General features: G+C 37.1%; 1 protein-coding gene across 2 annotated transcripts; it reads left to right on the top strand.

Annotated features, from left to right (window-relative positions):
* The first annotated feature begins 684 nt into the window (after positions 1-684).
* On the top strand, positions 685-26,378 carry LOC121429440 (remodeling and spacing factor 1-like). 2 transcript variants are annotated; one of them, XM_041626436.1, is made up of 14 exons: positions 685-836; positions 7,202-7,293; positions 7,891-7,983; positions 8,466-8,597; positions 9,594-9,670; positions 10,733-10,881; positions 12,586-15,029; positions 16,082-16,186; positions 18,597-18,676; positions 19,258-19,318; positions 20,023-20,404; positions 21,707-21,923; positions 23,305-23,543; positions 24,554-26,378. In XM_041626436.1, the coding sequence occupies exons 1-14, from the start codon at positions 707-709 to the stop codon at positions 25,288-25,290; spliced, it is 4,938 nt and encodes a 1,645-aa protein (XP_041482370.1). In that variant the 5' UTR covers positions 685-706; the 3' UTR covers positions 25,291-26,378. The 2 variants fall into 2 exon arrangements, with proteins under 2 accessions (XP_041482370.1, XP_041482369.1); XM_041626435.1 differs by having other exon boundaries at positions 21,704-21,923.
* Positions 26,379-27,028: the final 650 nt, after the last annotated feature.

The raw sequence follows: 27,028 nt of genomic DNA, 5'->3' as shown, positions 1-27,028 counted from the left end.
CAGGCTAGGCCTATATACTTCAAATCAAATCGGCGTCTCTTTCGCCATTCCTCTCAAATCAATGCTTTTTTCTCCCCTTTCTCATTTCTTTTACATTTTTTCCCTATTGTTGATCCGTCTTCAATCGATTCGTCGTCTTTTCCTTGTACGTTCTTTTTCCATTTCCCCTATTCGGCCCCTATTCCCCCATATTCCTTCTCTTTTTTTTTAAAGTTTCTCTCCCCTTCTTTCTCTAGTTAATTATATAAATGATAATGATATATAATGAAAATATATATGAACTTCTTAATAGAATTTGCTTTTATACTTTTTTTTATTTTATTTCTAATCCCTGCTAAAAACTTACTACTTATATGATTTATTCCATAGAAAAGAAAGTAGGCTACTGTTTCAGAAGAAGAAAATTGTATTTCTTCATGTGAAAGCACAAATGGCTTTAATACATGAAGTCTATAAAATGATGAGGCGCTCACAATTATTTCTAATTTTGTCTTTCATACTTTGAAACATCAAATATGTATTTAATTTAAATTTTCAATCAAAGAAATTATTCATAATATTCAAAATTTGATTTGAAAATATTCATTGATATTTAGTACATATCTTGATAACAAAACTATGCGATTGTACATTTTACTGTCTAAAACAAGACTAATTGTCTAATAAACATGCACAATAGCGATCTAAACGCTAGGTTCGATGAGCAATGGCGTCTGTGCACAAGTTCCCTGATTTCGCCGTAATATGCTCCTTTTTGGAGCGTTATGGCGAAATGTTGCAGCTTCCCGACCTCACAATACCTGAATTACAAGAAGCTATAGAAGAAACAAAATGTGGTAACTAATATATTTTGGCTTTTTAAAATGAAACAGGGCTATTTTATCGAGATTAAGATTCGAGATCATCCATTTTTTTCGCCTGACTGAGCTGTGGTTTGCTTGTCCTGTGTGATTGCACTTGCAGTGAATGCAGTGCAAGTGAGTGGACTGGTCATTGGTGTGGTGGCCTGCTGCCGTGCTGGTGATTGTCATAATGATTGATGGAGTTGGTTTTACTTTAGTTTAACTTTTGGTCAAAATATTAGAGAGTGATGGTTGCTTGCCTTAAAAATGAAATATTTTTTTGCCTTATAGTAAAGTAACGCGCCTGAATAAAGTTTGCATTCAATCATCGTCACACATTTTTTTTTTACCCTCAAAAAACTTTCAAAGACCAAAGTCAAATTCTTTATATTAAGAATTATATTTTTTATCTAACGTTTGGCCCAAACCATTCTAATAAATTTGAATTAGTTTAACGTATTTCCATATAATATGATGTCACAAAGATTCCATAATTTTCGGTAAAACATTGAAAAAAACTGCTCTAGAATTACGGTAGTCTTAATTTTGAAATGATGCAGTCGATGTACATGTATGTCATGATATATAGACGTCTACGTCTTGTGATTCAATTGAGTTCAATTCATTTTATTTCACATTACAAAAATATACAGTGACAATATATACCTGTTTTCTTATTTTTAACAAAACTGCTAACTGCCAAATTCTAATATTCAGGTTCATTGTAAAAAAAATCATTCATTTTTTTTCAAATCAACTTGCAACTTTTCCCCAATCAGTCAGATCTTTGCATGTCAATGCTTTGAAAAGTCACAGTCAAAGAGTTAGTTCTAACTATAGCTCAAAGAACAAAGGAGGTTTAAAGTACTTTAAACAAACAAAAAATAAATGCAGTTTTCTTTAACATGTATGTTTATTCAGTCCTTGGCTTGAAAATAAAAAATACATTGGAATCATTCCAAAGAAACTGATCCTCATTTAGGGACAGTGATTTTCCGTTTCAAAAAATGGCCTTTTCCGTTTCAGAAAATCACAAATTCCGTTTCAGCACGTCAGAAAACGGAAATTCCGTTTCCCCATAGACGTTGTACACACGGAAAAGTGACAATTCCGTTTACACATTGAATAGCAAAATCAAAGTGCATACACTCGCACTGGCCAAAATTTGTATCTGCTACTGTACCAACAACACAATAGAATCCGTTCTAATCGGATCTATGCTGATGTATTTAATGATTTTTCAAACTGATTTAGCATGCATACATCCTCACCTTTCACATAATTAGCATTATTTTACGGTGAAATTAAATTTCATCGATAATTTTATGGTTTTTTGGACATCGTTATCATCAGTCAACGACTTTCGCCAATCCGCCATCTTGGATTTTAAGACCACGATATCGTGCTGTTACATCTTCAAACGTAGAGGGCAGCAACACACGACCGTGCAGTTGAGCGATCTGAAGCGATGTGAAGCTCAACCCGGCCAGCCGGGTACGATCGCGGGGTACTATCGAGTGTGCTGATGTCGAGAGCAATCACGATGTGTGAATTGTCATGATTGTAGCGAAGTGAGATCGTGTTTTCTGGGGTTTTGTGGCCATTTAATATTCTAATTTTGTTGTTATTTTGGAGTAATTTCTGTTGCTATTCTGTGTATTTTGAGGGAAAATACGTTTTCCGTGATTTTCCGTTTGAAATGCCACTTTCCGTTTCAAAAGGCCTTTTCCGTGAATTCCGTCCGTTTTCCGCGATCGCGGAAAATCACTGTCCCTACTCATTTCATGTTAAAGGTAAAGGCAGTAGTTTTATGAGAAAGTCTTTTACTTCTTTTTTTATAAATTACCTTTTATTCATAAAAAAGGAGTCAATTACAAAAATGGGCCCAGGTTATCAGTTCTAAATGAATGTAAAACAGAGCAACATAAATTGAATACAGTATAGGTATACATAAACAAACATAAAACAAAAGATAATTATTTACCGGTACATATCAAACGCTTCAATTCATAAAAAAATTCATACTTGGAGTGATGAGAAGGGGGAAGGAGGGGATATGCTATCATGTGGTTTACCTTAAAGAGAAATGCCAGTAGTTTCAGTAAACACTGATTTCATGAGAAAGTCTGTAAAACCAGGCTTAATTGTCAGTATATCATCGAGGATCTAGATCTGGTACAGTTACATAAACTGAACTTTGTGAAATCTTGAAATCTACGCTGAAAAATGTTCACACTGAAGATCAACACAGATAGGCACACGTGGGACAGTGTATTATTATTGCTGGAATAAAGACCTGATGGAAGTGACCAAATCCATGCTTATTTGGCTTATTTCTCAGCAATTACACAATTTCTTCCAGAATCCTTGGGCACATATTTTTTATTCATACAAACAGACACTTGGGTGGTCATGATATTAGAATTAGATTCTGTAAAAAGTCATTTTGAGATCATTACCAGAACTGGAATTTATCTTTAAGTTGTTCTGATTTTAAAATGAGTTCATTCTCATTGTACTAACATATGTTATTACAAAAATATATTAATTATGCAATTATAAATATATGATCAGATAAGGTGTAAATTCACATAAGTAGGCCTAAATCTTGAGTTTATATAAAAAAGGTGTGATTTTGTTTTGCAAATTATATGATATATTACAGTCTGGCATACATAAATGAAACAAAAATGGTTGGAATGAAAAGAGATTACGGTGGGAAGAATGAGGAAGCAAGGGCTGATGGAAAAGACATGGTGTGGAATAGGATGGGAAAAAGAGAAGAAATAGGAAAAAGGGAGAAGGGAATTTAGATAAAGAGGTAGAGACGGGGTGAAGAATAAGGAAAAGGGAAAGAGAAATCAGTCCTTACGCCATAATAATCTGAACAGCATAATAATGACAGGAAAATTAGCAAATAATTATCTCTAGATGTCCAACAATCATATTGGGGAAATTCAGAATGAAAATAAGTGAAGAAGTGTCATGCCAGTCCCCTGTGGTTTACTCTTCGCATTGTAGATCACGTATGATCCAATAAGTGCTAATTTAATCATTGTAAGGATAACATCTTTGTATTTCCTTGAACCGACGTGGTGAAAAATTGTCTTAATTTGCTGTTTATTGTCTCTGGTAACCACCCCTCTACTTCGACTTCAAAACATCTCAGATGCGACTCATAATTATTAGATATGATGTCCCTATTCAGTTGAACGTACCTCACCTCCTTACGTTCTCTCGCCTTACAAATGTTAGGTTCAAAAGGAACTGTCAACTCAATAAGTACATGTACAATCTTTGGAGGGTAGATTCTGGGAAATAGAGTTATATCTAAGATATATCTGGTTTTTCTGTGGTGACATTAGAAGGAATTGTGCCACCATTCTCATCCCTGGGAGGTCAGGATACAATTGTTAAAGGTCAAGTCCACCTCAGAAAAATGTTGATTTGATTCAATAGAGAAAAATCAGACAAGCACAATGCTGAAAATTTCATCAAAATCGGATGTAAAATAAGAAAGTTATGACATTTCAAAGTTTCGCTTATTTTCAACAAAATAGTTATATGAACGAGCCAGTTACATCCAAATGAGAGAGTCATGATGTCACTCACTCACTATTTCTTTTGTTTTTTATTGTTTGAATTATACAATATTTCAATTTTTACAAATTTGACGATTAGGACCTCCTTGCCTGAAGCACAAAATGTTAAAACAATGGAATTCCACATGTTCAGGGAGGAATGAAACATCATTTCACATGACAATGACGAGAAAATAAAAATATTTCATATTTTCATTAATAAAATACAAAAGAAATAGTGAGTGAGTGATGTCATCAACTCTCTCATTTGGATGTAACTGGCTCGTTCATATAACTATTTTGTTGAAAATAAGCGAAACTTTAAAATGCCATAACTTTCTTATTTTACATCCGATTTTGATGAAATTTTCAGTGTTATGCTTGTTAAATTTTTTCTCTTTTTATTTAAATCAAGTTTTTGTTGGGTGGACTTGTCCTTTAATTGTCAAAATATTATCATACATCTAGATCTGGTATATTGATGTAAACTTATCTTTGTGAAATCATGAAATCTTAGCTCAAAATTGATAATTCTGATGATCACTAACACGGAAAATATGTGTGTTCCAGTGTATTAATATTGCTTCGAAAAAATACCTGACATTTGAGGGAATTCAGTGCTTAAAATTTTGCTCATTTCTCAGCAATTGCACATTTTTTCCAAAGCTATTTGGCACATATTTTTAATTATACTCACTGTATACAAACACTTTGTTGGTAATTTGCAGCCCCCAACTTGTTTCCAAAACCGTACGTACAAAAACGTAAAAATTACCATATGATTGTGATTTTTTTGCATAGTCAGCCCCCCCCCCACTTTGAAAACCATTCTGCAACCCCTGATTTGAATGGATTCTGTTTGAAATCATTTTGAGATTGTTTGTATCTTTAGGAGCTTTGAATAGGAACAACTACTATGCAGTATTAGCTGTACCAAGATAGTTCATTGTCTTGGATTGTGTTACGATACTGCAACAAATAACAATTAGATTTAAAAATATAAAGTTTTAATTTTCCTTTTTTTTATTACAGGAAATAATTATACATAAATAAAACAAATAATGATCTTACATAAATCTCTTGAAGTGTCCGATGTAAAATCCCGAAGTGATAATGCTATATCCAAGTAATAATCCAAATGATAAAAATCCCAGTTGACTGGCGAAAATTCACAATGATGGTGACGATGAAACTGATGTTGAAGTCCGATGAATAATAAGAGTCACTGCAACGAGTTGAAATGTCCGTGAAGACGATGTTGATGATGATTAACAGTCAATTTCAGCAATCCATGGGTTGAAGCGTGTTCATTGAACAGGTTGATGATGTTGATGATCTCGATGAGAACTGATAATTTCTCTCTCAAGATAATTGCAAACAGTTATCTGATGCATAAACTGCTTTGATCTGGTGAAGTGATCTCATATGGTGTGATGTGATCTCCTGCTCTCATATGATGTGATGGTGTGATGATCAAGCGATCTAATATGATGTGATGATCATCTTGAAGAATCCGCCAGCTTTATATAGTTTGCAGCTATTCTTCTAGAACTCACTATTAAGGAAGGTTCTAGCATTTTCTTTAAAAAAAACTTTCTCCTTTCAGGAGCAGTCAAAATCCAGAACACTCTTGAATGACCTCATTGAAATCAAGAGTGTCAATAGCATAGCTAAGCCTATTGTTCCTAATCTCTATTCAGAAATAACAATACAACTCCTTGGCCTTTTAAATAGGCAAGGCCTGCATAATAAAAAGACATTCTTGAATGTTCTTTACAATTCTTGGCTATCCTTAAAGGGAAATAACTAATAGATTAATGTAACTGCTTTCACAATTCTTCTACAATTATTCTTATATGTAACAATTGACCCAGCATAAAATGTCAGCATCTTCATGATGTTAATATTTTCTATAAATTCTATTTTGACTTGATTTACCGGTAATCATGAAATAGAAAGCTAAGAATAATTTGAGCAGGGACTCAATTTTATAATTAGGCCTACAGTATGAGGGGAGCAATAAAAAGCTCTTCTTAGGGAGCGGTAGGAGAGCACCGCAAAAAGCTGCTCTTTGACATACAAAGGGAACTTTTTGTCCGATTACAAAATGGATTGAGGAATGTACATTAAGTTACAAACCACTTCATGTAAGGAGACAAACAGATATATCCAACATCTCATAGAACTTTTGATTGTCATTCTTGCAAATATTGCTTTTTGTGTCTTATTTGACTAAGATTGAGGTTTTCAAGGTTGGCTCTAACAGTTCAAGCATTGACGGGTACTCCTATTCTACATTCAGGTTAAGTAATGTCAGAACAGAGATTACATATGGAAATAAAATGTATAAACAATATAATATGTATGATGTTGCCTGTTTTCTAATTTTTTTGCATTTCTGCATTTATCATTTCATATCACAAAAAGATCCTATTTGCTGAGGCGAGTGATAAATCGCTCGACCTGAAATGACTTAGGGCAAGCAGTAGCAAGTGATCTTAAAACTGAGTCCCGGTTTTAGTATGATTTAAAAAATTAGATCAGTGTAAAGGATTATATTTTTTGGTGTTAGTGCTTTGTTTTAAAAATGTATGTTTAAAAAATATTTAAAAAATCTGATTGAAATATAAAATGTCTGATTTAAATCAAACAAATTGCCAACTATGAAATCACTGGTAAAATTTACTGCCTCAACCTGGTGGAATTAGACTTTGTATGCATAATGCCAACTGTCTCAAAAATTTGTTTTTGTAATTTTGTCCCCCCTTCCCTCTGTAGAAGTTCCCATTTTAAAAGAGATGATCATCAAGCTGATGCGTCGTCTGATAAAAAATGTGAACGCTGATAAGTGGGAAAGACATTTAGTCAAGGTAAGTTGGTACTGCCAAGTTTCTATGCATTCATCATTTTAGATGAAGGGGTTTATAATTGATATTAAGTAATATTTGTTCTTAAGGAGTAAATAAAAAAAAGATTTAAAAAACATCAAAAAATTGACAAATTAATGAAAGTCCCTGTTATGAAACAAAACTGTATATATCCCCTTTAAGAGTTTTTTTCCCCTCCAAATAATTTGATACTATTTCTATGAATTCTTTGGGTAGTGGGGAGGTACTGTATTTTTGTTTGATTTAAAATTTATTTCTTACAGGATGATGAAGATAACCACACAGGTTGTGTGTGTATATGTGGAACTTTTCAAATACTGTTATTTAATAATAAATTAAGCTCTTATTCTTGTAGAGTGGGTGTGAATATGTACATGTGTAAGAAAAAAATAAATATAGATTTGTGCCAAAGTAAAGTATAACTGCGATTGAATAAATCTAGATGTCAATGAAGTTTTCATTTTACATTTATTGTACTTGTCAGTGAGTTGAGAGAAAGCTGTACATGATATTTGGAGTAGAATGCTACTGTCGATTCTAATAACTATTAAATAATTGTTTTTGTTTGTTTTGCTACAGATAAGTCGTTATTATTCTGGTATGGCAGCGTGGGAAGTGGATACTCTTGGATATACTCAGAGTAAAACTGAAACAAAACTAGGTCTCCTAAAGGTCAGTGTGAACTCCCCCCTGCCAATCCAACTTCTAGAAAGTATATTGCAGCATTATTTTGAAGAAAACGTAAAGAGATCATTCTCAACCATGTTTTACTATCACAGTGTAACACAATTAGAGTTGGATCCTACTCTTCATTTTGAATGTCTTTATTAAAAATCTATTCATTTTATGACATTTTATCCTGCATTGGAGTAGATGAGAAAAAATGGTAGTTGATGGGACAATTTCATAATGTTGTTTTGAATTTACACATTACTTCACTTCAAACAAAAAAGGTATATTTTGAGAAAAATTGTCTATATGTCTCTTTGCTGTCATGTGTCAAAGGGATAAGAAAATTAGAACCTTGCTATATATACAACCCATTGGAAGGGATAAGAAAATTTTCTCTGTTATTCTCTTTATTGTCACGTGTCAAATGCTAAACCTATGGCGTAAACTAACCATTAATATTTTCTTTTCGGATCTTTCCACAGTTTCTTTGTGATAGTCAGTTTGACGAACCCAAGTCCAAATTCAAGCTTGCCGTGAATGAGTTAGAACCAGAGACGTTGCGTATACAGCCCATTGGGAGAGATAAAATGGGACTCGTCTACTGGTTCCAAAAGGTAACACATTTAGATTTTTTCTGATGATGAAGATTATGATGATGATAGTAGTAATGATATAGATATACATTTGTAGATTGCTCAAGGCATTTTCAGGAAATTTTAAAGTAAATTATAAAGAAGAATTGAATTGAATTGAACACTGCATGCTCCCATGTGCATATAAATACTATTGTACATCTTTGTGATTGACCACCCATTGCGATCTATCATTTTAGCACATACAACTGGCCCATATGTAGTGAGTTTGCCATCCATGATTATGAAAAATGATTACCTTTTCAATTGCTGTACTATATAGTGTTCACTGTGGCTCATCCTGATCAGTTGAAAACATTTTTTAGGATGATGTCTTTCAAGTATTTTCATCTCTGTCAGATAATCTGTAAGTCGGTATTCACTCATCATCTTCGGAGAGGACATTACCCTTGGATACCAGTTAATGTACTTCCACTCCTTAGCAATAAACATGCCAACAAGTGGTCAATAATGACCCTCAGCACAGCACATTCACCTGTGGCTCACTATAGTTTCTCTGAATTGGTACCTCTCTCTCCCCTCTCCCTTTGTTTACATCCTCCAACATTGCTACCACACTTCTCAAAGTTTTCTACTCTAGTAAACGTGTGTTTTGTTTTGAGAACGTCGTCAAATACTTAATACTTTTGTGGACTTCCATCATCTCACTTGGAGCAAACTTCATCCATTGTATCTTCCTCTTCATCTCACATACGAGTTATCGTACTACCCTTTTCCTCCATCATTTTTACTAAGAGAAAAATCCAAAATGCCGCTTGTGCTAGCCAAGTTAGTTTTGTGATAATATCTGTGATTTTGTGTCAAATATTGGAATTGTGCAATAGTTGAAACACTTTGAATATATTGGATGATTGTCTGTCGGATGTCTCTAAGTCGGTAAATGGAGATTGGCTTATTACCATTCATCTTATAACCAACCCCTGCTTCATAATCATGCTTTGTTATATACCAATTTAGGATCATGATGCCAACATCAGGGTCTACAGGGAGGAACAAGATGATATCGACAACTCAACTTGGCAGATGGTTTCACAGTAAGTAACCGTGAGAAGTGGAGAACCCCTGGGAGAGCAATTGGTTTATTGTTGTGGATTATATAATATACAGTTATACTTTGTCTTGAAAGTTTCCTGTTAGAAACTATGGGTAGAGGTGCATCTCTGAGCCAGTGAAGGAGGCGGCACTGAGACCAAGGCCCGTATTCTGAAGTCAGGTTTACATGTAACTTAGACCATGGTCTAAATCTGTGCTAAAATTATGAGAAGCCAAAAGTGTCAAAATATTTATTAAGTTGTATGTTTCTTATGTTTACTGTTCCGTTTCCGGATTTATCGTTTCAAATTTCCTACACAATTATGAATGATTTTAGAGCTGAATGAGGTGAAATATTCTGTAGTGATTTATGTAACAATTGGCTATCCATACTTAAAGCACAACTTTAAACTGGAGAAATACATAAGAAATTCATAAAACAATAAAAAAAAAAGAAATTGATTTCCAAAACGAAGTTTTTTTTCAATTGCGATTGTTAAGAATGCTACAAAAAATATTTTTACCAAAAATTAGCATTCTAGGAGCTTTATTTAGTGAATTAGAGCAAAAAGTATGATTTATGCATAAATTAGCATAATTAATTCATATAAAATAAGATCTCATTTTTTTGGAAAATTTTACCATACAGCCTTGTAAATTACATCGCACACAAGCAGCATGCAAATTTTTGCGGGGCTCACGCGATGGGCGGACGAGATCTCAAGGGGGGGTTGAATCAACCCCCTCCCCCCCTGGCCACAGAACAGCCAAAAAAGCCTGGCCTAATTAGGGTTAATTGAGGGGCGCAACCAGAAACTCTCAAGACAATCTGTATTTTTAACTATACTATTAGGGAAATGCCGTCACAAAAGTAATGTTATTTTTCATATCATGGCGAGCCAATCATAATCACATCCTGAAATAATAGAAAATAGCCAAAATCACCTGAAGATCTTCCAACCAATCACTGCAGGGTAAATGTTTAATTTCAACTACAATAACATTTAGTATAGGCATGAAAAGTTTTAAAGTTTACTATTAAATAATTATCATATAATACCCAGGGACCGAGACGATCTTGCTGGACTACTGGCAGTGCTCAGAAAAGGAACCAATAAACTCAGCTCTTTAGACCTCAAGACAGATGACTCCGAGTCGACCACGACATCCCTCACAAACGAAGAGGAGACAGATCTTGACATCAAGGAAGAAAGTAAACAAATGATTTCACAATCAATGTGTTCCTCTGCATAATGTTGATGGGCTGTAAATACCATCGATCTCGAAATTTAGACATTAGGCGATGCTGCACCATCCCGAGTTTGCTCAATCTCGAGATTTTAGCCCGATCAGCCCTCTTCGCGATTAATCTCGAGATTCAAGAAACCCCGTCTCCACCATCGCAAGAAGAGCGATTCTTGCTCGAGCGAGGCAACAAGCCTGATATTCTGAGCATGCGCACTTTCGATCTTGGAGTTTCAACGGCCCGCGCTTTTGAATAACTTCCCGCGATATGCAATCAAGTACATGTACTCTTTTCACTTGCACTTTCGCCGAATTCGACCGTTGTTATGCAACAATCCTCTCAGCTCAGCCGCGCTATAATTATAAGCGAGTGAAGTATTCTTCGTTTAATATGATGGCGGAGGAGGTAACGACAGAGGGGGAGAGAGAGAGGAGGAAAGAAATGCTATTTGCTCACATTTTGCGAAGGAATAAGACGACACTGCTGTCAGTATTGTTATTGACTATGACCATCGTCGATAATGAGCGCCTCCCCCATCGGTCTGGTCTCTCCCCAAATCCATTCACTGGGGGGCTGGACACCATCGTTGCTGATTGGGGAATTGATGAACGCTATTTGCGATAAAGTTGACTTTCGCATGCGTTCGGTACAATCGCGATGTGTTTATGTTTTGACCAAGGCGGAAATGGAACGCGAATTGCATTATGGACTGAAGGTCATGAATAAATTAACCCGAGTCCAAACCCGAGTGCGTCTGCACCTACGAATTAGCGCGATAATTCGTAAATAGCGCGCTATTTTGCAAATAAACCCGAGTTGACTTGGGATTGCAATCTCGAGATTAATCCTACGAACTAGCGCGATAATTGCGTGTGCATTACAAACAATCTCGAGATTTTTCAGATCGGGATAATTTGCCGGATAAGAAATAGCGCACTAATTTGAAAGCTCAGGATGGTGCAGACGGCCCTATAATGCGGGCAGCTCAGAAAAAGCAGCAGTTTAGAAATAGGCAGTTGGTGCAATCTCACATTGTCTGAAATATTTTCTAGGGGCCTAATTCATGTAGAGAATTCTTTCTCGGCACAAGGAAGTTGCTGCTAGTGTCGTAACATAAAATTCAAGCTTTTGCTGCGCTCTCCAAATTTTTTGTTGATTTAGGGAGCCAAGGTTTAGCCAAGTAACGATGTACTTAATGATATTTTTCTTCCAAATTCAAGAAAGGTTTTGTTGAATCTGGTCTTAATTTCATGTGTATTGTTTGACATTTAAGACAATAATGATGACCTTGCATTATCATTATCATGTTAAGCAGGGCCCGCTGGGAGAACAGTTTTTGGAACCAAAGTAAAACAGGAAATTATTATCATAAGTGCTGGGTAATATTTCAACATTATTAAACTTATGTGATATTGGAAAAATATTAAATATTCGAGAATGTTTTAGGATTATGCCGATGTATTGTGTTGCTGCGATACAAACAAAATGTTATAAATCATGAAAAGTTTATCATTATTTATTCAAATTACTGCAAATTGTTTTATACAAGCATAGAAAGTTGGTAACCAAATACATTCTTTCTGAACACTAATTTTATTTCAGTTTTCTGTTTTGTGAAAAGCTCTCTTATTTCTCTAATCTGTACTCCCTTTTCTGAATGCTCTTTTACAGTTGCCAAGCTTCGCCTGAAAGTGACCTTCAAGAGAGAAACTGACTCCAATGGTGTTGAAATGGAACCCACCATAGAGGCTGAAGTGAAAACAGAAGCGGATGTGAAGGCGGAGACATCAAGTCCGTCAATGAAAGATGAGCCAATGGATAGTGCGGATGGAGGGAAAGGAGAAGGAATGAAAGAAGAGCGAATGGAACCTTGTGATTTTAAGGAGAATATATCTGAAGTGAAGACTGAAATGGAGACAGAGAATTCAACATTAGACGATATTAAGATCAAAGCTGAGGATATTAAGGTCAAAGCTGAAGACGTTAAGACCAAAGCGGAAGAAGCAGTAGCTAGTGATGACATGGTAGATGTAAAAACAGAGGAGTTGAAACCCAAACAGGAACTAGCCCCCTCTAGAGGGTCAGTGATTGTGAAAGTTGAAGATCATGTCAAAGGTTACACCCCAGTTCCAACACAGACTGCGGCAGAGAATGAAGCAGTGGTCACAGAAGGTGATGGTGTTGAGAAGACTGTTCCTGGAGAGGGCAGGTTGAAAGAATCTGCAGAATCGTGTACGATTCAATCACCCGATCAATCTAGGGTATGTGATAAAATGGGAAGTAGTGAGATGGAACAATCAAAAGACGTAAGTAGTGAAAGGAAAATAGATGAGCTGAAGGATAGACCTGAGACCTGTCCAACCTCTGCAACTGTTTCTGAGCTAAAGGAGTCTGTGGAAGTCACTGGAAGGGCACCCAGACCAGCTTCTGCTCCCGACCTGACATCGTCTGGTGCTCCTACGGTGACTGTCACACCTGCTAAAGCCCTTGCAGCAGAATCAACGGCATCCTTATCCACACCATCCCTGATTCCTAGCCAAGCATCTCCAAGGGCCCGGACGCCCACCACGAGCATGTTCATGAGACCATGGGAAACCACACCTACTCAGCTGGAGAAAGAAAAAGAGAAGGAAAAGGAGAAGAAAGAAAAAGAGGTGGAGGGAATATCGATAGATTCGGTTCATAAAGAAGGAACTGGTGTAGAAATGCAGCCTAAACTTGGATTAGAAAAGACAGGCTGCACAGATGGACAAACGCTACTGAAACCAGAAGGTGAAGGATCAAAGGACATAGAGGACGAAGGTAGGGATGGCAATTCTCTTGCTGAGATAAAGAATTCAGAAGATGTTTCAAAACAAGATGAGAGCAACTCAGTATCACAAAAGACTGTTCAGGTCACAGAGACAAGCAATGAGCAAGAAGACGGTTCAGCAAGGGCAGAAACTTTAGAAAATTCAACTTTGTCAGATACGAAAGAGAATGGACAGACTACGGATATTCCTAAGGATGTCGCAGATAAGAACGAAGTAGCTGAATCCAAGCCAGATCGGGAGGCACAGGAAACCAAATGTGCTGTCTCGAAGGAGGATGATACTGCTCCTGAAGCATCTGTAGAGAGAACAGATGGTGAAGAATCAAGGGAAAGGGAGGATAAGCAAGTGGAAGACAGGGAAAGAGAAGAAGAAAAACATGAGCAGAAAGAGGCTGATGATAAACTTGCCACAAGTGAACTTGATGAAAATCAATTGAAAGGAGACTGCAAAGAGTCTGATATTGTAATTCGTGAAGAAGGGGAAAGCAAGTCTGTGGATGTGGAAGGAACCGATCCAAAAGACCAGACAGATGGGAAGGAAGCAAAAGTAGATCAAAAAGAAAAGGAGTCCACAGTTGATGAGGTCACAACGGACAAGCCCGTGTCAGCAGAGATAGAAGAGCCTGATGGAGAAGGCACAACGGAGGAAGCGGAAGACATTGCGAAGAACAAACAGGAGAAGAGTGATGAAGATGGGAAAGGAGAAGGGCAGGACACAACGGAGGATAATGAGAAGGAAAGCACAGAAAGAGAGGAATCTGCTCCGGTTCGGGGGTCTCGTTCTCTGAGACCAAGAAGAACTAAACAAAAAGAGGAACCCGAGGTCGTCAAACCCAAACCAGCTCCGAGGAAAAGAGGGAGACCAAAAAAGAACCTCGAAGCTTCAAGTCAAGATGAGAAGACCAGTCAGGATGAAGGTTTCAGCCAGGAAGACGAGGAAGAGAGCAAACAAAAAAAGAAAAGTGTTCCAGAAGAGTTGATGGAAGAGGAAGAAGAAGATGAAGAAGACGAGGAAGAAAGTGAAGATGACGACGACGATGATGACGATGATTACGGGAAAAGGAAAGCTCCCCAAAAGAAAGGGGTGAGGACTGCCAAGAAGAAGCGGAAGAAGAAAAGAATGCGGTATACCCCAAGAAGGAAAGCGTCACAGAAAGCCGTCAATAAGATAGTAGAAATGGAGGACGATGAGGAAGGCGACGGGAAGAAGAAGTCGATGAAGGATGATGATAGCGACTGGATTTCGGAAGAAAATGATGACACCCCTTGCTGTAAATGCGGACTGTACAATCATCCTAGATGGGTAATTATCCTACTATTTATTTCTTTCTTTACCCATTATAGACTGGGCCCTTATATGTGTGGGCTTGAGTCTATCAGGGGTGTGAGAGTTCAGATTTTTATCTGATTTCAGATTTTTTTTTTTTTCTTGATTTTCAGCTTAATTTCAGCTTATTTTTGGCTTTCCTCTGTGCAAAAAGTATGAGAGGTCTTTCTTTTTCAGACTTTTTCAACACTCTTCAGCTTTTTCAGATTTTTTTTTTGTGACCACTCACACTCCTGGGGTGTTTCACAAAGATTTTAGTATGACTTAAGTCGCACTTAAATGCCGACGCGTACATGATATGCAACGCGCAATCTTAATGATAGATACGCGGTAGTGCGCGTCCTCATGGCATGATCTGACCAATGCGGTCAAGCCTTTCATACCGTACGCAACTCGGCATTTAAGTGCGACTCTAAGTCATACTTAAATCTTTGTGAAACACCCCCCAGGTCTATGGAAAACATTTGATATAGTGAAATCAATCAGTCTCCAACGGGTTAATGTATTGATAACCTGGGCAATGTGTACACTTCCCGGTTTGGGATATAGAAAAGGGGTGTTTACATTGATAAGATACTTTAGAGATTAAATTGGAGAGATGAAATGACTAAGCAAGAAAGAAAAGGATTCTTCCTTAGAATTGAAATTGATAATGACTGTACTTCTATTGAGGAGACTTCATATTCCAGGGAGGTGATGTAAGTTTATTTGACACAATTTAGGACGGTTTCAAAGTGAAAAGAAGTAAAGAAAATCAGAAACGTGTTGACATTGGCTCAAACTCAGGAAGTGTTGACTGAATCTGTCAATCTTATTAAAATAAATTTAGGGGATAATGCAATCTCTCCCATCAATGCACAACATGCACAATCTAAGACACACAAGGTCAAGGCGACGGAAATGGTTAACTTTTATTTCAAGAAAAGAGTAAATAAGCGTTACGTTTCTTGTGTAATGATATTACAATGTCCACCAATGAAAGTTATTGATTGAAGGCTATATTTTGTCTCTTTTATATACCATTTCAGATTCTTTTGTGTGATAAGTGTGACTCAGGTTTTCATACGGCTTGTCTCCGTCCACCTCTCATGGCTATCCCAGATGGTAATTGGTACTGCCCTAAATGTGAACATGTGAGTAGAAGATAAACACCCATATTCTGAAGTACAATATAACTTACATGTAATAGGCCTTGGTCTAACTCTGTGCAAAGACTATGGCAAGCCAGTATTGGCAGAGTATTATTTACATTGTATGTTTCCTATCTTCACCAGGACTTTTCCCCATGCTACAGGTGTGAAGAAAACTATTTTAGCTATTATTCCCAAACAGTTATGAATGACTTGTCAATAGACTGATAAATCGAGTCTATACTGTTCAAAAAATTTTTTTTGTGCAATTGGTCATCCATAGTTAGACCAGAAATATGGACAAAATTTCAATGTAATATGAGTACAGAATGCGGGCCAAAGAATATATCAAAGTTGTTGTACGTCTGACCCCCATTTTTCTCAAGTCTTACTTCACTTCATAAACTGACCAAGTCATGGTCCTTTGGGAACATTACAGACTGTCATAAGAACCAGAAATCAGAGACAGAAAATTTCATTAATTATGTACGTCCGACCCCCATTTTTCTCAAGTCTTACTTCACTTCATAAACTGACCAAGTCATGGTCCTTTGGGAACATTACAGACTGTCATAAGAACCAGAAATCAGAGACAGAAAATTTCATTAATTATGTACGTCCGACCCCCATTTTTCTCAAGTCTTACTTCACTTCATAAACTGACCAAGTCATGGTCCTTTGGGAACATTACAGACTGTCATAAGAACCGGAAATCAGAGACAGAAAATTTCATTAATTATGTACGTCCGACCCCCATTTTTCTCAAATAATACTTCACTTCATAAACTGACCAAGTCATGGTCCTTTGGGAACATTACAGACTGTCATAAGAACCGGAAATCAGAGACAGAAAATTTCATTAATTATGTACGTCCGACCTCCATTTTTCTCAAATCTTACTTCACTTCATAAACTGACCAAGTCATGGTCCTTTGGGAACATTACAGACTGTCATAAGAACCGGAAATCAGAGACAGAAAATTTCATTAATTATGTACGTCCGACCCCCATTTTTCTCAAATCTTACTTCACTTCATAAACTGACCAAGTCATGGTCCTTTGGGAACATTACAGACTGTCATAAGAACTGGAAATCAGAGACAGAAAATTTCATAAATTATGTACGTCCGTCGTCCGACCCCCATTTTTCTCAAGTCTTACTTTGCTTCATAAATTGACCAAGTCATGGTCCTTTGGGAACATTACAGACTGTCAAAAGAACAAGAAATCAGAGACAAACAATTCAATGAAGGTCCCATATATAGGGGGTTGGACATACACATGCTATGGAATTTCCCTATCGCAAAGCGTTAGTCAGACTTGATCTTTGTAAAGGAGAAGAAGAGAGAGAGAAAGAAAAAAAAAGAATATTTGCCTCTTTCCACACCAGGGAAAAAATTACACAGGGGGCTTTGGGGGTTTCGCCCCTGAAATGCTCAAATAGCTGTGGTAAATAAGAACAGGGGCCCGTTGCAGAAAGAGTTGCAATCAATCGCAACTCTAAAAATCAGGCGCAACTTGATTTTCAACCAATCAACAGCGGGCATTTGTGAGTTGCGATTGATTTTTTTACTTGCGTTTATCCCCATTCACTGTAATGTTAAAGCTTATACAATGTTGAAAATTTATGTAGTAGGTTAAAGTCCACCCCAACAAAAACTTGATTTGAATAAGAAGAGAAATATTCAACAAGCATAACACTGAAAATTTCATCAAAATCGGATGTAAAATAAGAAAGTTATGACATTTCAAAGTTTCGCTTCATTTCACAAAAACAGTTATATGAACGAGCCAGCTACATCCAAATGAGGGAGTCGATGATGTCATTCACTCACTATTTCTTTTGTTTTTTATTGTTTGAAATATGAAATATTTTGATTTTCTCGTCATTGTCATGTGAAGTAAAGTTTCATTCCTCCCTGAACGCGTGGAATTCCATTATTTTAACATTTTGTGCTTCAGGCAAGGAGGTCCTAATCGTCAAATTCGTAAAAATTGAAATATTGTATAATTCAAACAATAAAAAACAAAAGAAATAGTGAGTGAGTGACATCATCAACTCTCTCATTTGGATGTAACTGGCTCGTTCATATAACTATTTTGTTAAAAATAAGCGAAACTTTGAAATGTCATAACTTTCTTATTTTACATCCGATTTTGATGAAATCTTCAGCATTGTGCTTGTCTGATTTTTCTCTATTGATTCAAGTCAACATTTTTCTGGGGTGGACCTGACCTTTAACTGTGAAAATTAGTCCACAAAATTGATACTTTTATTTTTGGCCTTTTCCACATTAGGTTCATTTACACATATTTCTCTGTAGTGTTTAGTCAACAGGTATCTATTTGCTTTTTAAATCACCTTTCAGAGACAAAGTATTTTTTAATGCTGTTATTGTTCTTTATTTTGAAGGAGGAGCTGATCGTCAATCTAGCTGCTAAACTGGAAGATCTAGATGCCGATTTGAAAAAGAAAGACAGAATAGCTAGAAGGTAAAACTTTGATGTGTTTTATTGGGGTTGGTTTCCTACAAAAATAACTCTACTCGTGTGACTTGTATGGAGTTAGTGTATTTTCATTGTTTCTTCCTTAGTTATGAAATGAAAGCTTCAGTAAATAGAAGATAAAATCGTTGTTTGGGAAAAAGGATCTTGATTACTTGATCAAGGCCCCAAGAATCATGTTTTAAATTGGTCTGGACATGTTCGTGATATGACAAACCCTTCTCTCAACCCTACATTGGTGATGAACCTGTCTCCTTAGGGACATACTTGTTCTTTTCATAGACTTCATTATTATACCACTTGATGTGACACAAAAGAAATCTGCCAAAATTTTGACTCTTTGTGAGAGAAAACAGATTTTTGAGGTTTATGTTTTGATTTTAGAATATGGAAGTTCTGGGGAGAGTTTCATTAAAGAAATAGTGATTTTTCACCTACAATATTTATAAGCTACTAAAATTTGTGCATCTGATTTGCTAAGCACAAAGCAATCACTGACTAATTGCTTTGTGAAACACTCCCCTGTTGATGAGCTAAACCTTCTGACTTCTCTTTTGTTCTTCTTGCAGGGATGAACGAAAACTGAAATATAAATACACTGATGTGTGTGCCATCAATATATTGCCAGAGGTATGTGTTAATTCTAAATAAATCTTGTATAGGAATGGCACCAGGATATTTTGATGGGGGGGGGCAAGGCAACCCAAAGGGGACATTTTTTTCTTCCTTAATTGACTAATGGGTGTAATATAGAGTTATGTTGCCTGGTGGGTGTTTCATAAAGCTGTTCGTAAGTTAAGAGCGACTTTAAGAACAACTGGTGATCCTTTCTTGTGGTAAATGGTATATACATTGGCGATGGTTAAGCGCATAAGAAAGTTTCACCAGTCGTTCTTAAAGTCGCTCTTATCTTACGAACAGCTTTATGAAACGGCCCCCCGGATCTTTATTTTAGTCATATTTAAGATTATTCAACTTTGAAGTGAGAGAATCCTATATGCATGCAGTCCTTTGGGAGGTGATATCTACCTCGAATTACCAGTATTAAGTCAGAGGGCATTGTCCAAGGATTGACTTAAAATTCATAAATCAATATAGTTGCTTTTGTTGTAGTTTTTATGGCATATATCATTCAGGTATAAATATTTGTGCCTGAAAAAAATTGAATTCATATTCTGATACATACAAAATAAAGTTAAGTTATTTCCTTAAATCATACACCCAAGAAATGCATGTCCTAAGAATTTTTTATATTTTGAGATATATAAGCTTTGAACAGCCTAGCGACGATCTATCATTACCTACTGGCTTTGATATTGAATTTATTACAACAGGAAACAATGATAGTTGCGAAGAAGAAAAGGAGAGGTGAGAAGAGGCGATCACGGCATGATGAATATGAAGAAGAAGAAGAGGAGGAAGATGAAGATGGTGTCGAATACGAGGAGAGACGCAAACACAGATCCCACGGCTCACGATCCCGTCGATCGCACAGCTCACGAAGCAGACGATCGAGAAGATCCAGACACCATCGATCTCACAGAAGCAGACCTCGCCGATCTCGGCAAGACGACGTTGTGCCGGACTATGAAGACGATTACGAGGTCGTGAGTCGAAGGTCACAAAGGTCACGTAAGACCATAGACTATAGCTTCAATGACTTTGACTCGGCCATTAAATCAGCTATCGATGAGGAGGTGGAGGAACATAAAAAAGGTTAGTTTATTTTCTTTGTATGAGATTATTCCACCCCTTTTTGTTGTCATGCAGGGCTCTACACTTAACCCTTTTTTCTACTGGTCCAACCTGTTCATGTCGGACCTGTAGATCCCATATTTTTCAATTTTTTACTGGTCCAAACCTAAAATTTACTGGTCCTCCAAAAGGAAAATATAAAAAGAGACTTCGAGTTTATTTTGCTGACTTTAATTGCTTTTATCGCCCCCCACAACATGATTCATGAGAGACATTTCTCAATTTTGGGGAGCCATTTTTGAAGATGCCAGACCCATTTTTGTAATTTACAAATGTCATTTGTATCAGTTTGATATATTTTTACTGGTCATTTCTGACCAGTAAATCTGGCTATTTCTGAAAAACTACTGGCCTGACAGCAATTTTTACTGGTGTGGGACCTTCGGACCAGTGTCATGCTCTGCTGTTGTGTCTGGAACAGGGTTGGCCATTCCAATTTTTCGTTATATTTTCCAGACACAGACCGATATGAATTTGATCTTTAGTATAGTTAGACTGTTAATATTTCCTTCCCAAATGTCTAGGAAATATGCCAACTCTCGTCTGGGCTGATGACTTTTTAAAGATCATTAATCATTAGATGATTGTCTATACCCTCTCACGTCCCTGTCTACACCAAGTGGCGATTCATTAAGCTGTTTGTAAGTTACGAGTGAATTTACGAACGACTGGTGATCCTTTCTTCCAAACTTAATCAACATCAATGAAAATCTAGCGTGTATCATTTACCACAAGAAAGGATCACCAGTCGTTTGTAAAGTCGCTCAAATTATGAGCAGCTGTGTGAAACACCTACCTGGTGGGCAATTCATAAAGCTGTTCATAAAGTTACGCACAAATTTACGCACGACTGGAACATGATCTTAGGTGCTAAGTGAGCTACATAGGGAGAGTGTTGCACAAGAAAGGTCACCAGTCGTGCGTAAAGTCTTGCGTAACTTTACAAACAGCTTTATGAAACACCCCCATAACATATTAGTAGAAGGGCTCATATTATGTGCTACACATGAGAAAGAATTGCTTTTATATCGAGGAAAATCATGCAGACAAAATAATGCAATTCCAGTGCTTCATTAAAATCTCTAATACAGACAATGATAGAAATGACAATGATAGAGATTTATACATGGTATGAAGTCAGTACTAGTTGGACTACTAAATGTACATGTATTACTGCACTTGTGTAATCTCTGATTTGATGATAATCATAGTTATGTTAAGACTGATTTTAATCGATGCTAATTCATTGCTTCTTTCAAGCAGCGGAGGTCGAGTACAAATCAAGGTGGGGCGTGAGCCGGGGGAAGGACATGTCGACCATCATGGGAGCGGAGGAGGAGGAAGAAGAGAAGAGGAGAGAAGAGGAGGAAGAGGATGAAAGGGGGAGAAGACAAGATAGGAGAGGGAAGAAGAAGAGAAGACTCAATGATCTGGAGTGGTCCAGTGAGGAGGAGAACAGTGAAGACTTCAAAGTTGAAAGGTAACCAATCTTAAATCTCGAAGCAAAGATTTTCAGAGGATACTCTGCAGGCAAAGACGCTGCTTGAAATTTTATCAGCAAATAGGAACCTTCTTTTGCTTTTTTTCTTTGTGTGAAGGATATACAGGGGTAAAAGAAATATAAAATATCTTAAAACTACTCAGCTAAGAATTATAATAAAGTGGGTAGAATATCTTGGGACCACATAAATCTGCTTAACTTTGACAAATATTGACTTAGAAGATGTAAATACACATGTTGTGCATATTCTGGTCTGAAATAATTATTTGACTTGGCTGATTATTTGATTTATGGAAGGTTTACTCATGCAGACTGTACCTTGTCATATTATCTTTAATGAATACAAGGATTAGCCTTGAGAAAATGGATGCAGGATTCCTTTATGAAAGATGCAGGTCAGACATTTGGTAAGGTGTCTACACCATTCTCTTAAGGCCACCGCACACCTTACGACTGTTCGCGATCTGATTTTAGAATGAATAGCACTTTGCTCATTTTCTGAAAATGTGAATGGAACATATCATTTTATTTCAGGTTAAAGTTACTTGAAAGAATACTAATATAACCATTTTGAAAGATTGCAGGCCTTTATTTTGGAGTAAAGGCCAAATAAGTTTCAAATCGTAGCCAATCGTACGACTGCTATGACGTCATTACGACTAGATATTAAATTTGCTTTTATTCTAAGAAGGATGATAGCAAAGTCACAGATTTGAACATGGGTATTTTTACGATGATTTAGAACATTACACAGTAAGATATTCCAAGTTTCATTATTACCATCAAATTCTACTACATTTTATTCTGAAATTGAGTCGCAGACCAATCGTTAGGTGTGCGGTTGCCTTTACCTTTGCATTTATTGGTACATGTGCCCTGCCACCTCCAAACCAACAATAAGTCTCCAGGGAAGTTTCTCTATAAATAACCGAAACAATTATTTGATCTTCAAAAAGTAAAAAAATGAGAAATTGAGCTCATCTGAAAATGTACCGTAACTTGTCTTCTTTATAGTAAAAATTTTAAGTTTTATAGTTAAATGAAAGATCAAATTATACAAGAGTTTCTTTGATACCAGTTTTTTCAGACTGCTTGGGAGTTTCACTGAGATATCACAGTGTGCACATTTCATGCTTGAGTGAACCCCAAATTTCTAACCTAATCTCCCTATTCTTTGGAGCTGTCAGTGAATTTCTTTTACATTCAATGAAGTAATTGTGCAGGTTATTGTTGTTATTGGTATGGTTTTTCAAGGTATAAAATATCTTATTTAATTTTGACAACTTATAGTTGGTTTTGGGATAACAGGTCACCTATTATGAGATTTGTCAAATTTATCTTGTTGCCTTTCCTTCCAAAGTGAAAACGAGAGCGAGTCAGCTGCAGAGGGTAGTAATTACTCAGACGCAAGCGACGACAGCTTCTTGGGCTCGAGACGACGATCATCAAGACGGCGTGGACGTTCGAAGAGAAATCGTCGCTATGCCAACATGCCGAGGAGAAAGAGCGAGAGGGGTCGAAAGAGAGTGAGATACTACAGCTCTGCGGAGGATGACGAAGGCAGTTATTACTCAGGAAGCTCATCTGGAAGTTTCTCCGGTAAGGATGCATGTAATAACAGGATTGAATAATTTCAAAATGTGGGCGCATCGTGGTCTAGTGGTTCTGACTCTTGCCTTTCAAACAGAGGGTTGCAGTTTCGAATCCTAGCCATGGCATGATTTCCTTCAGCAAGAAATTCATCCACACTGCTGCATTCGACCCTGGTGAGGTGAATGGATTAATTCCTTGAATCCACGAGCGCTGAAAGGCAGCTCGAGTTAAAGTCGGGGTAATAATAATGATAACAATACACCTTGGAATAGATTGTTTCTAGACCCTATACAAATGCCCATTATTTTTATTATTAATATTAGAAAATATGTATCAATAACAAATAATAATAGTATTCAACATTCATATAGCACTTAATACAATGTTTCTAAGTGCTATTACTTTTGGCTTTAGCATGGCTACTTTTATCGGACGATCAAGCATTCAAGGGATTTCTTCCTACCGGGTACTCATTTACTACATCTAGGTGGAAAATGGCAAATGCAGAAATCGCCTTGCCAGAGGATGTGAGTGCCATGGTAGGATTCGAATCCGACTTTACAAATGAGTGGTGACCCTTCCTTCAGAGCTCAGTCAACACCAATGAAAATGCAAATTATATAATTTTCTTCAAGAAAGAGTTGCCGGTCAGTCATAAAGTCGGTCGTAACTTACGAACAGCTTTATGAAATACCTACTTGGCTCACCAAACATCCTTGCATGGTGACACAACATTTGCTCTCCCGGCGATTGCTCCAGGCTCTATTTTATCGAAGACATAGGGTTAAATAAGGATTGAAGTAGGGTTTTATGTTAGGTTAATAAATAGGTTCAGGATAGGGTATAGTGTTAAATCCAGGGTTGCCTTTGGATATTCCATTAGTAAGCTGAGCAATTGTCGCAGGAGAATATTTCATGGAACTGTTTTAAAGACTTTTTTCGTCCTTGTGTCACTATATCATACGAAAATATACTTTTGTACTAATAAACGTGAATGAATTCTTTTGCTTTGACAGGGAGTGGTTCTTCTGAGGAAGACGAATGGACATCGGGTGGAAGACGAAAAGCTGCTGCTAAAATCATCTCGTATCGAGAGTACTCCAGCGATGAAGCAAAATCAAAGAAAAGAAAAAAGGCAGTTCGGACGCCAACACCCTCCCCATCATCCTCTTCGGACAATGAAGACTACACCCAGCGGAAAAGAAAATTCCGCATTGATAGCGACGATGAGGATGAAGAGGAAGAAGGGGAAGAGAAGACGAAGTCGAAGCGAAAGATCGAAAGCGATAGCGACGACAGTGACATTGGAAAGAGGAAAAAGAAGAAGAAAAGCATCGAGCTGCAGCGGTCGTCGCTGCGGAAGTTCTCCACGCGGATTGATTATAAGAAAATGGCGGGTGAGAGCACGGAATCGGACGAAAACGATAGCAGGAGCGAGCAATATCAGGACTCGAATAAAGAGAACGAGGATGAATCGGGTGAGGAAAGCAGCGAGGAGGCTGTCAGCCAGAAAGTAAGAACTAAAAAACAACTTCCTCAAACCGGGAAGTCATACATTCCAACGACTGTCAATGGTGATAGCAGTACAGAAGATGTCCATGATGGTGGTGCGACGGTTGGTCGGAGGGGGGCTAACGGAGAGGGGGCTATAGGGGGGCAGAAGGGTGCTAACGGTGGCACCGTGAACGGAGAGGAAGAGGATGACCTTCTGCAGGTCACGGACTTGATCGACTATGTCACCCAAGACATTTGAGCTCAAAGGTCAAAGGCTGTATCTGTTAATCTGTATATATGTATTGTGGGCGGATACTCAAGTGTCATTTTTGTTTTGTGTCTACATGTACATGTCAGATTGTAATTATTTTGTCGCAATCATGTTGGGTTTTTAGATCGTGAGGCGGAAACGCCGATAGACGATTGAAAATCAACACACGATACTGCCAATTAATCATGGTCTTCAGTAATCAACCTAACTACTGGGTTAATTTTCAAGATTTTCTATACACAGGCTGATTTCAGCTTGATTCCATACTATCAGTGTGTGTACGCTCTCTTTTAGCCCCTTCAATGAAGAGGATTGTGAATTTAAAATGAGTAATGGATATCGGCTGTATTTACCAATAATAGTTTGTCGTGTTTGGGTTCAAGAATAAAAGCCCTTTAGTAGAATTGTTACGTCAAAATTGCCAAAGTATTGTAAATCATTCCTAAATTTCATTTCACAATTAACATCTCAATTCATTAATTTAATGACAACAAGGTATGTTATCATGAGGATGAAAATATATTTTATACCAATGTTTACAAAAAGCTGCTAAATTTATACAAACGCTGTATGATCAAATATTGATGATAATTTTGTTGTCTTGAAGGTCCAAATACGTCTTTGCGACTCTCTACATTACTACATATGAAAATTGAACCAAAATAATGAATCATCTTCAAATTATGCTGAGTTCATTATGAAAATGAAGTTCGGATCCGCAGATAACATGGAAATTTAAAGTGAAATTGTCTTTTGAATTTTATTTATGATGTATCATCATGCTTCTCATCTATAATGCAGAAATAGTAGTGAGTGGTGAAGGATCCCAAGTCGCTAATTGTGATAACTGAGCATTATTAAGATGTGTAATTGTTGAGAAATTTACAAAACAGCATTGCATTAACAGCCAGATGTCTGGTTTTGCGCCCGGCAGGTGTTTCATAAAGCTTTTCATAAAGTTACGAGCGACTTTATAAACAACTGGTAACCATTTCTTAGGAACTACATTAAAGCCGATGGAAATCTGGTGTGTATTTCTGACCACAAGAAAGGATCATCAGTTGTTAATAAAGTTGCTTGCAGCCAAGGCCCGTTTTGAAAGTCCATTTTTGATGCACGTGTACACGGCGTGTTTTTCGGTCGTGTACACGTGTACACGTTGTAAACACTGAGTGAGAGTTAACCCAGGGGGCTACGGTATTTTTTCAGTGTTTCCTACATGTAGCCTAAGTCACGGTTTTAAAGCTTACCTGAGAAGTTAGAAGTATCAATCCACAAAATTTGGTGCAATTAAAAAGTTTAGCAGCGCATTAAATTAATAATGAATGCAAAAGTAAATCAGTGCAGGGCTCTAGTTAGCGCCGACGTTCGTTGGATGCGCATTTTGCATACTGTACCGTACATGCATGCACAGATCGCTGCAGAATTAAGTGTAACTGAAGTTATCGATTGATTTTCATTATTTTATTGCCAATTTGAGGAGCGTGTGTTTGTAGGCTTGTAGCACATGTTTATGAGCGTATAACACGTAACTGGAGCAATGATCGCTGTCGCAATTGGTGATTCTCAAATTGGCTCTAAAAGTGATTGAAGAACTCTTTCGAGAGTCTCCAGTTACGTGTTATACGCTCATACACATGTGCTACAAGCCTACAAACACACGCTCCTCAAATTGGCAATAAAATAATGAAAATCAATCGATAACTTCAGTTACACTCAATCCTGC

The sequence above is a fragment of the Lytechinus variegatus genome, chromosome 16 (genome assembly GCF_018143015.1).
Source record: "Lytechinus variegatus isolate NC3 chromosome 16, Lvar_3.0, whole genome shotgun sequence".
Lineage (NCBI taxonomy): Eukaryota > Metazoa > Echinodermata > Echinoidea > Temnopleuroida > Toxopneustidae > Lytechinus > Lytechinus variegatus.
The sequence above is the reverse complement of the archived record's forward strand: the minus strand, read 5'-3'. Positions and strand labels throughout refer to the sequence as shown.

Coding starts and splice junctions, on each gene's coding strand:
- LOC121429440 (XM_041626435.1), top strand. CDS start 707: ATGGCGTCTGTGCACAAGTTCCCTGATTTCGCCGTAATATGCTCCTTT. Junction 7,294..7,890: donor GGGAAAGACATTTAGTCAAG/GTAAGTTGGTAC, acceptor GTTTTGCTACAG/ATAAGTCGTTATTATTCTGG. Junction 7,984..8,465: donor CAAAACTAGGTCTCCTAAAG/GTCAGTGTGAAC, acceptor ATCTTTCCACAG/TTTCTTTGTGATAGTCAGTT.